Below are 11,878 nucleotides of genomic sequence, written 5' to 3'. Positions count from 1 at the left end.
ATCAAGGAGTTGATCACGGGATGGTGTGTTACGGAACGAGTAAAGAGACTTGCCGGTAACGAGATTGAACAAGGTATCGGGATACCGACGATCGAATCTCGGGCAAGTATCGTACCGATGGACAAAGGGAATTGTATACTGGATTGATTGAATCCTTGACATCGTGGTTCATCCGATGAGATCATCGTGGAGCATGTGGGAGCCAACATGGGTATCCAGATCCCGCTGTTGGCTATTGACCGGAGAGTTGTCTCGGCCATGCCTGCATGACTCCCGAGCCCGTAGGGTCTACACACTTAAGGTTCGATGACGCTAGGGTTATAGGGAATAGATGTACGTGGTTACCGAATGTTGTTCGGAGTCCCGGATGAGATCCTGGACGTCACGAGGAGTTCCGGAATGGTCCGGAGGTAAAGATTTATATATGGGAAGATATCATATGGTCACCGGAATAATTCGGGGGTTACCGGTATTGTACCGGGACCACCGGAGGGGTTCCGGGGGTCCACCGGGAGGGTCCACCTGCCCCGGAGGGCCCTATGGGCTGTATGTGGAGAGGGACCAGCCCGTTAGTGGGCTGGGCGCCTCCCCCCTAGGGCCCATGCGCCTAGGGTTTGGGGAACCCTAAAAGGGGGGCGCCCCCCTTGCCTTGGGGGGCAAGGCAACCCCCCTTGGCCGCCGCCCCCTCCTAAAATTGGATCTGAGGGGGCCGGCCCCCCTCTCCCTTACCCCTATATATATGTGGGGGTTGGGAGGGCAGCCGCACCCAAGTTCTGGCACAGCCCTCCCCCTCTCCCAAGTCCTCCTCTTCTCCTACGGTGCTTGGTGAAGCCCTGCAGGATTACCACGCTCCTCCTTCACCACCATGCCGTCGTGTTGCTGCTGCTGGATGGAGCCTTCCCCAACCTCTCCTTCTCCCCTTGCTGGATCAAGGCGTAGGAGACGTCACCGGGCTGTACGTGTGTTGAACGCGGAGGTGCCGTCCGTTCAGGATCATCGGTGATTTGGATCACGACGAGTACAACTCCATCAACCCCGTTCACTTGAACGCTTCCGCTTAACGATCTACAAGGGTATGTAGATGCACTCCCCTTCCCCTCGTTGCTAGATTACTCCATAGATTGATCTTGCTGATGCGTAGAAAATTTTAAATTTCTGCTACGTTCCCCAACATGCGCGTCGGCGAGGCAGTGCTCGATGGACTCCTGCACTCGAGCGGTGGCCGCGTCAGCGTATTTCCCCTTCTTGGCAACTTTGTTGCCGTCCGGACGCCCTTCCGATGCGCCAGGAGTCGGCGCATCCGGCTTGTAGGTCTCCTTGGCCTTGTCGAGGGTGCACCGGACTTCCGACCACTTCTCGCACTTGTCAATGCGCTTGTAGACGTGGAGGTACTTGAATTCGGCGTTGCTGTTGCTCTGTCGGTACAGGGCGAACATGCGCAGCAACAGCGCGGAGGAACAAACAGTTGGCGCGCGTACACGGCAAAGAGAGACGGGAGGCCGGCGTGGCATACCTGATCCTCGACGCTAGCGCCGCTCTCGGGGCGAGCCGCGACCTCCTCGACGACCCCATGCCATTTGTTGCCCACCCCCTAGATATGCCCCCTGGATACGCCCCCAATGGTTCGCCATCGCCTTGGAGCCACGCTACATGTAGACACCTTTGAAGTAGGGGTCGACGAGCCTGCGCTCGTCGAACTCGGCCTTGATGTGGTCCCAGTACGTGTCGATCGTCGGGTCGTGGCAGATGACTTTCCATGCTTCGGCGAGGCATTCCTCCTCCTTGGACGCCCACTTGATGCGCGGCTCGCCTGTCCTGGCCGCCCGCTTCTTCTTCTTGCGCCCCTTCGTCGTCGCAGGTGTCGGCTCCTCCTCCTCCTCTTCCTCCTCCTCGTCCTCCTCCTCCTCCTCCTCCTCCTGCTCATCCTCGCCGTAGACGTAGCCGAGCTCGCCGTCCATGCCGCCGCTGAGATCCACCACCTCGTCCTGAGTGACGAACCCGGGAGACGCGGCGGCCGCGGCCGAACCTGCCGCGATGATGTCGTCCATGTCGGCCTCGGTCTCGCCGGTGTCGCCGAGGTGCGAGAAGGACAGCGGGCCACGGCGTAGCGGGGGCATCAGGGAGGAAGCGTACGTGGGCGGCGAGTAGTTGTATGGAGGGTACTGCACGCCGGCGAAGGCGGGAGAGGGCGTGCGCTGGGCCGGGTATCCATGGGGGAAGGTGACGTTTGGGTTGAACCCACCGTGCGCGTCCCCGTCGGCGTAGCCCGGCGAGGGCGATCCCCATGGCTGCGGAGAGCCGACGCCTTGCTAGCCCCAGGGCGCGTACTGGGCGTGGCTTTCGGGTGGATTCATCATCCCCGCGCGAGTCGCATCGGCCTCGGTTTGGTCCGCCGAGGCAGCCGCAGCCGCGCGCGCCGCGTTGTCGCGGGCCTTCTTGGCGATGGCCCTGTTCCGCCGGTCGGCGGTGACAGCCTCCCGCCGCTGAACTTCCGCCCTCCACTCGGCGTTTGACATGCCCGGTGGCTTGATCGGCGGCGCCCTCGGCTTCCTCTGCTTCGGCTGGGCGACAGAGGCGGTCGCGGTTGCCGCCGCGCGGGGGGCGACGTACTTCTTCGGTGGCATGGCGGCCGGCTGGGAGGGAGGCGAGCGGGAGGAAGATTGGCGAGAGGAAAGGAAGAGTACGGGAGGGAAGTGGGGAAAACACGGGAAAAAACGGCGGGAAGAGGCGCTCGCCTCGCCGACCGGGCGGACCCACGCGCCCTTTTCGCTTGTGCCGGCGCCCCAGGCGCCCCCAGGAAGCCGGGTTGGGCCTGGGTCCGCCGGCACCAGTTTCGGCCTGAGCCGGCGAAAAACGGGCTTCTGGGGCGCGATTGGGCCGTTTTTTCGGCGCCGACACGGCAAAAACACCTGGAAAGGGCCTGTTGGGGACGCGGCTGGAGATGCTCTTACATGCTCAAAACTATCAGCCCGTGAACAATCATTTAACCAACATCGTGTATGTACAGGTAAAAAGAAATCCAGTCTGCCCTTTAGCGCACATATACAATACAATGATAGATAAAGGTAAACCAAAATTAATTTTCTGATGTGAGCCTGACAAGAAGACACGAATTGAATAGACAACATCGAGACCTTATTGGACCGGGAAACGATAACTATCACCCGGCGGATTATAACACATCGTCTGCCGCCTCGGACGCTTGCCACGCGTCCCATGTGGCCATCACCGAGCATCTTTTTTCCTTCTTATCTCCGTAACTAGCGACCATGAGCCATCCGTTGCCTTTCTTCCCCTCATTCATCCTCTACATTAGCTCTGTAGCCACAACATGCCTCCATGCCATGTGTCTCTTCAGCAAAGTGTTGTCCATGACGAGAAGCGCTCCATGGCCGATGGTTAGTGCAGCAACTTGTGGCTGGTGCGTAGATGCTCGAAGCCGGCCACCACAGTGCTACTCCCTCCGTTCCGAATTACTCGTCACAGAAATGGATGTATGTAGATCATACATCCATTTCTGTGACGAGTAATTCGGAACGGAGGGAGTACTTGCTGGCTGCACGTGCGCTGGAAGCCACGGGACCGCACCACCTGCCTCTGAAGTTGCATCTGCCGTCACTCGCAGTTTGATGTCACCACCGTCCTGGAGGACTGCCGGCATCCATGGCTCTCGCCTTCTCAAGCTCAAACGCAACAATAAATTTGTTGCAATTTTTGCAACAAAGGTCTTGCTGCACAAACTTAGACGCAACAGGAAGTCCTGTTGTAATTTTTGCGACTAGGGTCTTGTTGCGGAAAATTAGACACGGCGAAAGATATTTTTGCAACAAGGATCTGCTGGCTGTAGAAAATTAAATGCGACGGGAGATGTTGTTGCAGAAAATTAGATTCCATGAAAGATGTTGTTGCAATACTTCTAAGGGTCTTGTTGCAGAAAATTAAAGAAGAAGAGGTTTTGCAATATGGGTCTTGTTACAGAAAATTATATAAGATGAGGTTTCCTCAACGAAGCTCTTGTTGCATAAAATCAAAGAAGAGCAGATCTTGCAACGAGAGCATCGTTGCAGGAAATTAGACAAGAGGATTGAACGGCTCGCATCACACAACCAAACAGCTCGTGAGGCGGCGGATCTTTTCAAAAGATCCACCGGCCGAGCGTAGCATCCCCAATAATAAAAGTTTGGCTAGTATATTTTGCATGATCGGGCTGGGCGAGCCCACCGAGGAGGATGGGCGGAGCAACACTTGCATCTTAGTGATGACGCTTTTCTCAAAAGAAAAAAAACTCTGACGACTCTCCCAACTCTCGCAAGAGTAGCACGCCACATTGACACATGCACTAGTGGCTGGGACGCGCCCCGGGCGCGTCTCTTGAGGCGGTCTGGTGCGCATCTATCTTGCTTTACGACCTGCCCTAATTCTTGATGGCACTTATGTACAATTATTTCAATATAGGTGAATATGCTATCTTTGCTAACTTTAGCCTTCAGAGGAGTTACAAACTTGCTATTACGAGGATCGCAAGTGCTTAGACGCGAGTGTTTTTCATTCCAATTCCATAGAACTGGTGCTTGAATCTGGTGCAAACATATAAGAAAGAACATATAAGAGTAATTGAGACTAATAACCACAATACTCGAAGATGTTTCATCACAACATATTTAATCACCCTATAAGTAGGGGGCTGCCATGTCTTGGCACTTGTACCTCTCCTCTCGCTGTAATCTATGATGTAACTCGCCCTTGGGCGTTCTTTGAGTAATATATTCAGGTGGTCACCCTCTCCCCCCTGGTGATTGTTCAAAAAAAGAAAACATATTTGATCAGACCAAACTTTTTAGCTATCAAAATTTTGGGACCTGGTGAACTGGAGTGAATTGTTTTCTACTGTCAACAAAGAGAAAAGAAATATTTCATTCCACATTTATCTAACCAAACAAATCTGCATATGCCATAATTAGCCATATATTTCTACATATCTACCTTGATAGCGGCCCAAGGGACACACAGTGCCACGACATAGCTTAGTCTAAATTTACAAAAAGAGAATTGGAAACTATGCAAGGAGCATCTGCTTTCTATTTACTACAGCGATAGAAGAGATTTTCATACAATTTGGAGCACTTGTCAATAACAGCAGCAGATTAAATAGTCGATCTCACATCTCACATCTCACATGCGTGTTGCTTGGTTTTTCATCAAACGCCTCGTTGACAGCACAAATCACAAATAAAAAAACAATGAGAGAAAGATGGGTTTAGTCATAATGAATGTAGAGGTCAAAATCCATCACAAAAAAGAGAGCAGCCTATTAAATGAAGTGTAGCCGCACATGTTATTCATCCTAAATCAATGCCAGTTCAAGATAAAAGATTCAAAAATACCTTGTGATAAAGCTAAATTATAAGTGTAGGGAACGAGGAATTAATGAAAATCAGGATATGTCAATCATATCTACCTTGTCGAGAGCGAAAGATGTATAATATGAGGGAAGCCCACGGTCTCTCGACAACACAGGGCACGAGTCAATCTAGACCTCCTGAGAAAAGATAGGGCTGAGAAATAAGAAAAATGCAAGCCTAGTAACTTTGAAAAATCAAGTCCTTCTACATCAGTTCAAGCAGTTAAGAATGAGAAGAGGCTAAATAAAGGTACTGATATAAGGTACTTAACTCAAAAAAGAGAATGATGGTTCAAGTTAGCTTGCTGCACAAGATACTGTTTTAACCAGGAAATTTATCGACATAAGAAGTGTCAAGATACCTTTTCAGAGATAGAAGAGCAGAGTTCTTCCCAGAACCTCCTGAAGTCTGGAGAATAAAGTATAAACCGATAACCATATAACTTCTGCAGAAGAATTTCATCATTCACTTCAAATAGCAGAATCAAATGTCTCAGCCCTCAACAATATTTCAAATGAAGTACTGCAATGTTTCTTTCATTGTTTGAAGGTATAATTCATGCACAGAATCAGAAAATGTGCGAGTGTGCCACTATGCATGTACACACATGTTACCTCCAAAGCTTAAATAAAGGTTTATCTAACAGGTAAAAAGAGTGAACTATTATATCATGTATATGCTCTGCACGTCCTAATCGTGCCCCTTTTTCACATAGTAAATGATCAGACTATTCATCTCTTACCAATAGATTATCTAGTGGTCATTCCGGTAAGGAATCAGACTGGCGGGAACTCAAGAGTACTGAAAGTGTGAAGTAATTCGTCTTTTTTGGTAGTTTAAGGGTGTCTAACAGACAACAGGGCAATGGAAATGTTAAAAAAAATAGTAATAGAGAATGTCCGTTTCCTGACCAAGATATCACACATATATGCTACTGAATTAAAATAAAGTAGACATATAGATAAGAAAGGGGACCTCACGTGGGGATGTACAACCTGCGGTGGGAGGTGCTAGAGAAAGGAGCACCCTGCATCCAACCACAAGGTCGTTTTACACAAGCCCGTGAATCAGCTACTGGGCCAAGTTCAAAACCCTAGAAATTAAGGGATGGGGAGAGGAGGAAGACCATATCGTCAAGAAGGCTGCTGCATGAGGGAGAGGCAGAGGGTAGCGACAACGCGAGCGAGCCGTGGATCTCCAGCTGAAAGCCTCGAGCAGGCCACCACGGACTCCGCCCATGTCGAGTCACTGCCGCACAACTGCTTGGAGATGATGAAGAAAGGATGGCAAGCATATGGAGGCCAGCGCATTGCCAACAGACAGGACATGCATAGTACATTATAGAACCAGGGAGAATTTACAACAATGAAATATGGACATGATGAGATATCCAAATACAACAAACTGGCTCCATATAAATGTGCACTACCTGAAGAAAACGGAGTGCCTTTGTATCTTCATCAAGGATCCAATCATTGAGCTGCAATGTCTAGTGCATAACATCCAATTAATACCCTGTTCTTATTATGTGGATTTCAGGATATACATGATAACAATACATTTACTTTTTATATACTTTGATGGTTTAATGTAGATAAACTTAAGGTGAAAGTTAATTAAGTCAAAGCAGTCTATCATACAAATGTCATTTGAATCCTACCAAACCAACCTATAAAAACGTCACCTCCCCCGTATAATGCATCACACGCATCTCCAGCTCGAGTGTTTGACTACAGCAGTGCTTTCGTTTTTTCCTTCTCCACTATTGCCCGATCGATCAACGTTCAAACACGTTTCTTAGGGACCACAAAGACCAGCCAACCTTTCCAAAAACACTATGAATCCTATCTTTACAGTCTTACATAAAGTGCAGGACACCCTGAGTACACTACACACTCGATCACTCAACAGAAAACCGAGTGAAAGAAGTCGTGACGCCATATAAGAAATCCATTAAAAAGGATCATACTATCATGTACACCAAAACAGATTGATCATCCTTCTCAAACATGATAATCACTTCTAAATTATACAATTGTAGTTGGAAAGCAACCTCACTTTTAAGATTCTAGTAGCTGGAAATTAAAGAGCAATCATTGTAGTAAAACATAATAGTTAAACTTGACAGACTTTGTACACTACTTTTGTTGTAAACTACTTTTCTTTAACAAACAGTTATAAAGTTGCCACAACAAGAGAATATGAGAGGAAGCTGCACCTCACTGAAACCGATTCTGAACTTCTTAGGCTCATCAACGTATTTATTCTTGAACTTATTGTACCTTCACAAACAAACAACAATGGCATCATCATGTCAAACTTATTAGGACGAAACAAAGGAATGGATAGCATTGATAAATAATTATTTGAAGGAAATTAGAACTTGCAAGCATACCAGTTGTTTAGAAATGAATCTTTGTTGCTAGAATGGAATTTTTTTTCTCTAGAAGTTGATGGCTTGGGTGCTCAAATGGTGGGAATGATTTAGGCACTGATCCAATAGGCAAGCACCCAGTAGGATATGTGTGACGAGAGGAGCTCAGCTTTGAAATTTTATAGGTACTGAACAACAATAAATAGGCGCTCGAATAACCGCAAAATGAGATAAACTGAGGGCATGGTTTACTGAAAGAAACATGCATCGATTATAAATCTAACCTGTGATTTTCTGGAAGGTGGCCGGCAGCACCTTGCTCAGGTTGGCTTTGCCGCCCTGGGCCTTGTCCCCGGCCACTTCCTCGCCGCCTCGGCGCTGCCCCTCCTAACCGGCCAGAGTGAGTTCCATCGATCTGGCCATGTGAACACTGGATGTAGATACAAACCATGCCTGCTCTTGTTCTTGCTCCCACGACACCACATCAGAGGAAGGGTGGGAGCCATATGTGGTTGGGAGACGAAGGAGGCCGGTGGGGAGCCAGCAACGCCGATCCACCACAATCGCTGGCATCCACTCCCCCCCATCCCCTCCGCCTTCTCTGATCGACGTTGTGGTACTCCCCTGTTCTTCGCCGTGTCGAGAGATCACGCCGGTGAGATCCCTCGTTCAAGGGAGGTGGCACTGGAGCCCTCGCCCAAATCCGCCCCATCTTCTTGCTCACCATCAATACGGAGAAGAGGAAGAGCGGTGTCCCGTGGATCTTCTTGAGCGAGAGGGGAAGACAAACGGGAAGAGGAGGAGGCGGCTCTGGCTGGCGGCGTGTGGGGGAGAGAGGCGGAGAGGAAGACCCGCGTGCGACCCAATGCGGAGCTGCCTTCGTTGGGAAGGAAACGACCACCCAATCGTTGCGTTTATTGCTTTTTTTCTCTTTCTCCTCGCCTCCAGTAAAAACCCTTGAAAGTAACAGCGCCACAGGGACGACGTGGCACGCGCGAGAGAGCGCCATTTGCGCGACGCGAAATGGGTTTAATACCCACACTAGTGCTAACGGTGCACTGAATGTCATTGAACATTTTGAAAAAGTATGAAAAATATCCAGCACATTGACACAACTTCAACATATGTTGTTCCAAATTTTCGTATCAAAATTTAAACATTTCTTTTTTTAGAAAAGGAGGATGACCCCCGGCCTGGGAGATGTATGCGGCTATTTTGTTGATTATTCTTGAGGACCTTACAAAGTAATACACCAATATGCCTGAATCCGCCATCTTGGCAACATCTGCCGCTACTCCAATCCATATGATGAACGGGTGCAAGCTGGGCCAAATACCCAGACCTCTCACCTAAGCCTAACATCTAAAGCCGAAGGCCCTGACCGAGCCACATACCGGGTCCGGGGCACAAACCGGTCTGACGCACTCACATGTGCCGTCGCCGTCATCTTCCACTGGTCCATCTTCAGAGCAGATTGAGGTGCCAACCTTGGCAGGTGCCTCCGTCATCGACGCCACCATGACGCCAAACGACGACCTCCACCTACGCGAGTCCATCTCCATGCAACGGATGCAGATCCATGCTAGGATAGGGTCGCACCACCACCGTCGCCCACCACCCACAAGCGCCACCCAGCTCCAAGGTTCCCAAAGCGGCGCCTTCAAGAAAGGAACGGCGCCGTGAGCGCCGTCGCCGCCCAACAAAGTTAGGGTTTTCGCCCGGGAGACCTAGGGGAAGAGGAAGGGGGAGTGAGGGGATCAGTCCATACCGACGCCTCCAAGGAGGGGAACGGCGCCCTCAGGCGTTGCCGTCGACGCGGCCGGCCATGGCCGACCAGGGATTTCTCCCGAACTAGATCCCCGCCACCACCAGCGCCTCCTGTACAGAACCGGCAACCCAAGGAAGCGCGGCCCGACGAGGTTGGCCCGCACACCGAACAGGGGAGGAGGGAAGGTGTCAGATCGCGCGCACCGGCCACCGCAGAAACCGCCGCCGGCCGCCAACGACCACCGGATCCCGCCGCCCGCACGACCGGGACGCCAGATCCACCGCCCGGACAGCTTCTATCCGGCCGTGCCTTGCCAATGGAGCCGCCACTCCAGATTCAGGGTTCCCCACGCAGAGGTAGGGCAACCGAGGCCCCGCCGCAACCATCCTTGGCGCCCCGGGCTTGCCCAGCTGCTTCCTCAGGCGGCAGGAGGAAGGGAAGAGGAGGAGGGGTGGCTAGGGAGAGGAGGGGCGGCTAGGGAATATCCAAAAAACAAAGCCTTTAATCTCAAACAAGTTGGGTTAGGCTAGAGGTGAAACCCACAAGGTCTCGTAACCAACTCATGGTTCCGGCACATGGATAGCAAACTTTCATGCTAGTGATACTCTGGTCGTTCAGACCTCTCTTTACGAACTCCTCCCATATCAAGTTCGGTTTATCCCAATCTCTCTTGACATTATCAACACGCAATTTGACATCATTGGAGAATGGGCCAAATCTAATGCCCAACTTATGTTATGTACTATTTAATGTTGAATTTGTCGTTTTTGTTGTCTATCCTATGTATTGAATTTTGACTTGAAATTTTATGACAACCTATATTGGTATAGTGAGAATGTGCTAAATTGTTTTCAGAATTTTTTGAACATTTTAAATGTGCAATGTGAGTTTGGTGCATCAGTAGTACCACAAACACCGGTGCATCAGATATTCTCCCTATCCCTACAGGACCTACTCCTATCTCAGTTCGTGTACAGGTAACCTTGATATTACAGTATTGATAAGCATGTACCCTATCGAAACAGACAAAAGCTAACATGAGACATGGTACCCTGAGCAGCACCGTCCATTTGCGTGCAAAGGCGATGGTCCAAGAACTGGGATGGTGGTCCGTGGATGACGGTTCCTATGATGTGCCTCAGGGCATGTACAATGAGGTTCGACTCAGCTATCTATAGGAGGTGCCACCTAGGATATTTGGTGAATTGGAGGAGAGAGAAGAAGAGAAAAGGAAGAGATCGTCGGTAAATCGGCAGAAGGTCTAATCACGTGAAAAATCATTGGCTAACGACGCCACTTTGCCCGTTGTATGGCTGCCGTTGGTACTGGTGCTACTGGTAGCCATGGATTATTATTTTAATGTTCCACACGGTGACTAGTTTATGCAGACAACTACTAAGAAAAGCCCACTGGAGAAGCTGTCTATAACACTTGAGAAGAAAGAAAGAGATTGAAGTGAAAAGTGTGATTTCATTGATGTATTTCTCAGGCCTTATAAAGCATCTAAACAGGCGTGTTTACATTGTCGGTTCCAGAGCTCACATCCCTTCGAAGAGGCACATACGCCTGTTCGGGGTGTTTGGCGTTTGGACAACGCTAAGATAAGGCAACTGCTATCAGTTGTTACTAACACAATCCTAACTGCCTACTTAGCCTAAATAGAATGCTTAATTATTTCCTAACACTCCCCCTTGGACAAACGTGGTCCTTTTAATACTTCGTCATCTTGAAATTCTTCACATATCCTTGAGTGCTGAAAAATCTTGAATGATCTTCATGATCCTTAATCTTGATCTTGTATAATTGATATCCATCGACGATCCTGTGAAAAATATAAGGAGCAAATATAGGAATTGGATATACTGTAGGTATAGTAACTGAGTCCATAGAACCCATATGAGAAACCAACATTGGAAAACTCATAAGGAATGAGTACATTATATTATTATTAGACGATAATTAGTAAGTTTAGTTCTAGGAGTTTTCTCCCCCTGAACTTTGCAAAATTTCAATTTGCAATATTGTTATGTATATAAATTGTATGCATTTGAGCAACACAAGTGGTATTATCTTGAAAGATAATGGAAGATGATTCTGTTGAATCTTAACTACATAATATCCGTCTTGATATGATTGTGAGCACTTTTCATGCGTTGTATAGACTTGATGATAAAATCATCGGCATATACATAGGTCATGTAGAATCCAAGGAGGGATTTTGTTAATAACTGAAGGAAATATGCCCTGGAGGCAATAATAAAGTTATTATTTATTTCCTTATTTCATGATAAATGTTTATTATTCATGGTAGAATTGTATTAACCGGAAATATAA

The 11,878-nt window shown here is 48.9% G+C and overlaps 1 protein-coding gene across 11 annotated transcripts; it reads right to left on the bottom strand.

The window, feature by feature from the left end:
* Positions 1-3,563: 3,563 nt before the first annotated feature.
* Positions 3,564-10,979, bottom strand: LOC147981873 (uncharacterized). 11 transcript variants are annotated; one of them, XR_015599071.1, is made up of 7 exons: positions 8,061-10,979; positions 7,798-7,964; positions 7,621-7,684; positions 6,529-6,882; positions 6,383-6,429; positions 5,764-5,847; positions 3,564-5,539 (listed from the first exon to the last, which is right to left on the bottom strand). XR_015599071.1 is itself a non-coding variant. In XM_087514145.1 (5 exons), the coding sequence occupies exons 1-5, from the start codon at positions 8,225-8,227 to the stop codon at positions 5,531-5,533; spliced, it is 375 nt and encodes a 124-aa protein (XP_087370271.1). In that variant the 5' UTR covers positions 8,228-10,972; the 3' UTR covers positions 3,566-5,530. The 11 variants fall into 11 exon arrangements, 2 of the variants coding, with proteins under 2 accessions (XP_087370271.1, XP_087370270.1); XR_015599072.1 differs by lacking the exon at positions 7,798-7,964 and having other exon boundaries at positions 6,529-6,661; positions 6,832-6,882; XR_015599067.1 differs by having other exon boundaries at positions 6,529-6,891; positions 8,061-10,978.
* Positions 10,980-11,878: the final 899 nt, after the last annotated feature.

This window comes from Triticum urartu, chromosome 3A, assembly GCF_056163025.1.
Source record: "Triticum urartu cultivar PI428250 chromosome 3A, HENAU_Tu73, whole genome shotgun sequence".
Lineage (NCBI taxonomy): Eukaryota > Viridiplantae > Streptophyta > Magnoliopsida > Poales > Poaceae > Triticum > Triticum urartu.
Note: the sequence above shows the minus strand (reverse complement) of the source record. Positions and strands in the feature narration are given on the sequence as shown.

What these genes read in the sequence shown, in the direction of transcription:
- LOC147981873 (XM_087514144.1), bottom strand. Translation starts at nt 8,227, where the DNA reads ATGGTTTGTATCTACATCCAGTGTTCACATGGCCAGATCGATGGAACT. An exon ending in CACCTTCCAGAAAATCACAG is followed by an intron (nt 7,685 to 8,060) that starts GTTAGATTTATA and finishes TTGTTTGTGAAG; the next exon opens with GTACAATAAGTTCAAGAATA. An exon ending in AGGCACTCCGTTTTCTTCAG is followed by an intron (nt 5,848 to 6,831) that starts GTAGTGCACATT and finishes ATTCTTCTGCAG; the next exon opens with AAGTTATATGGTTATCGGTT.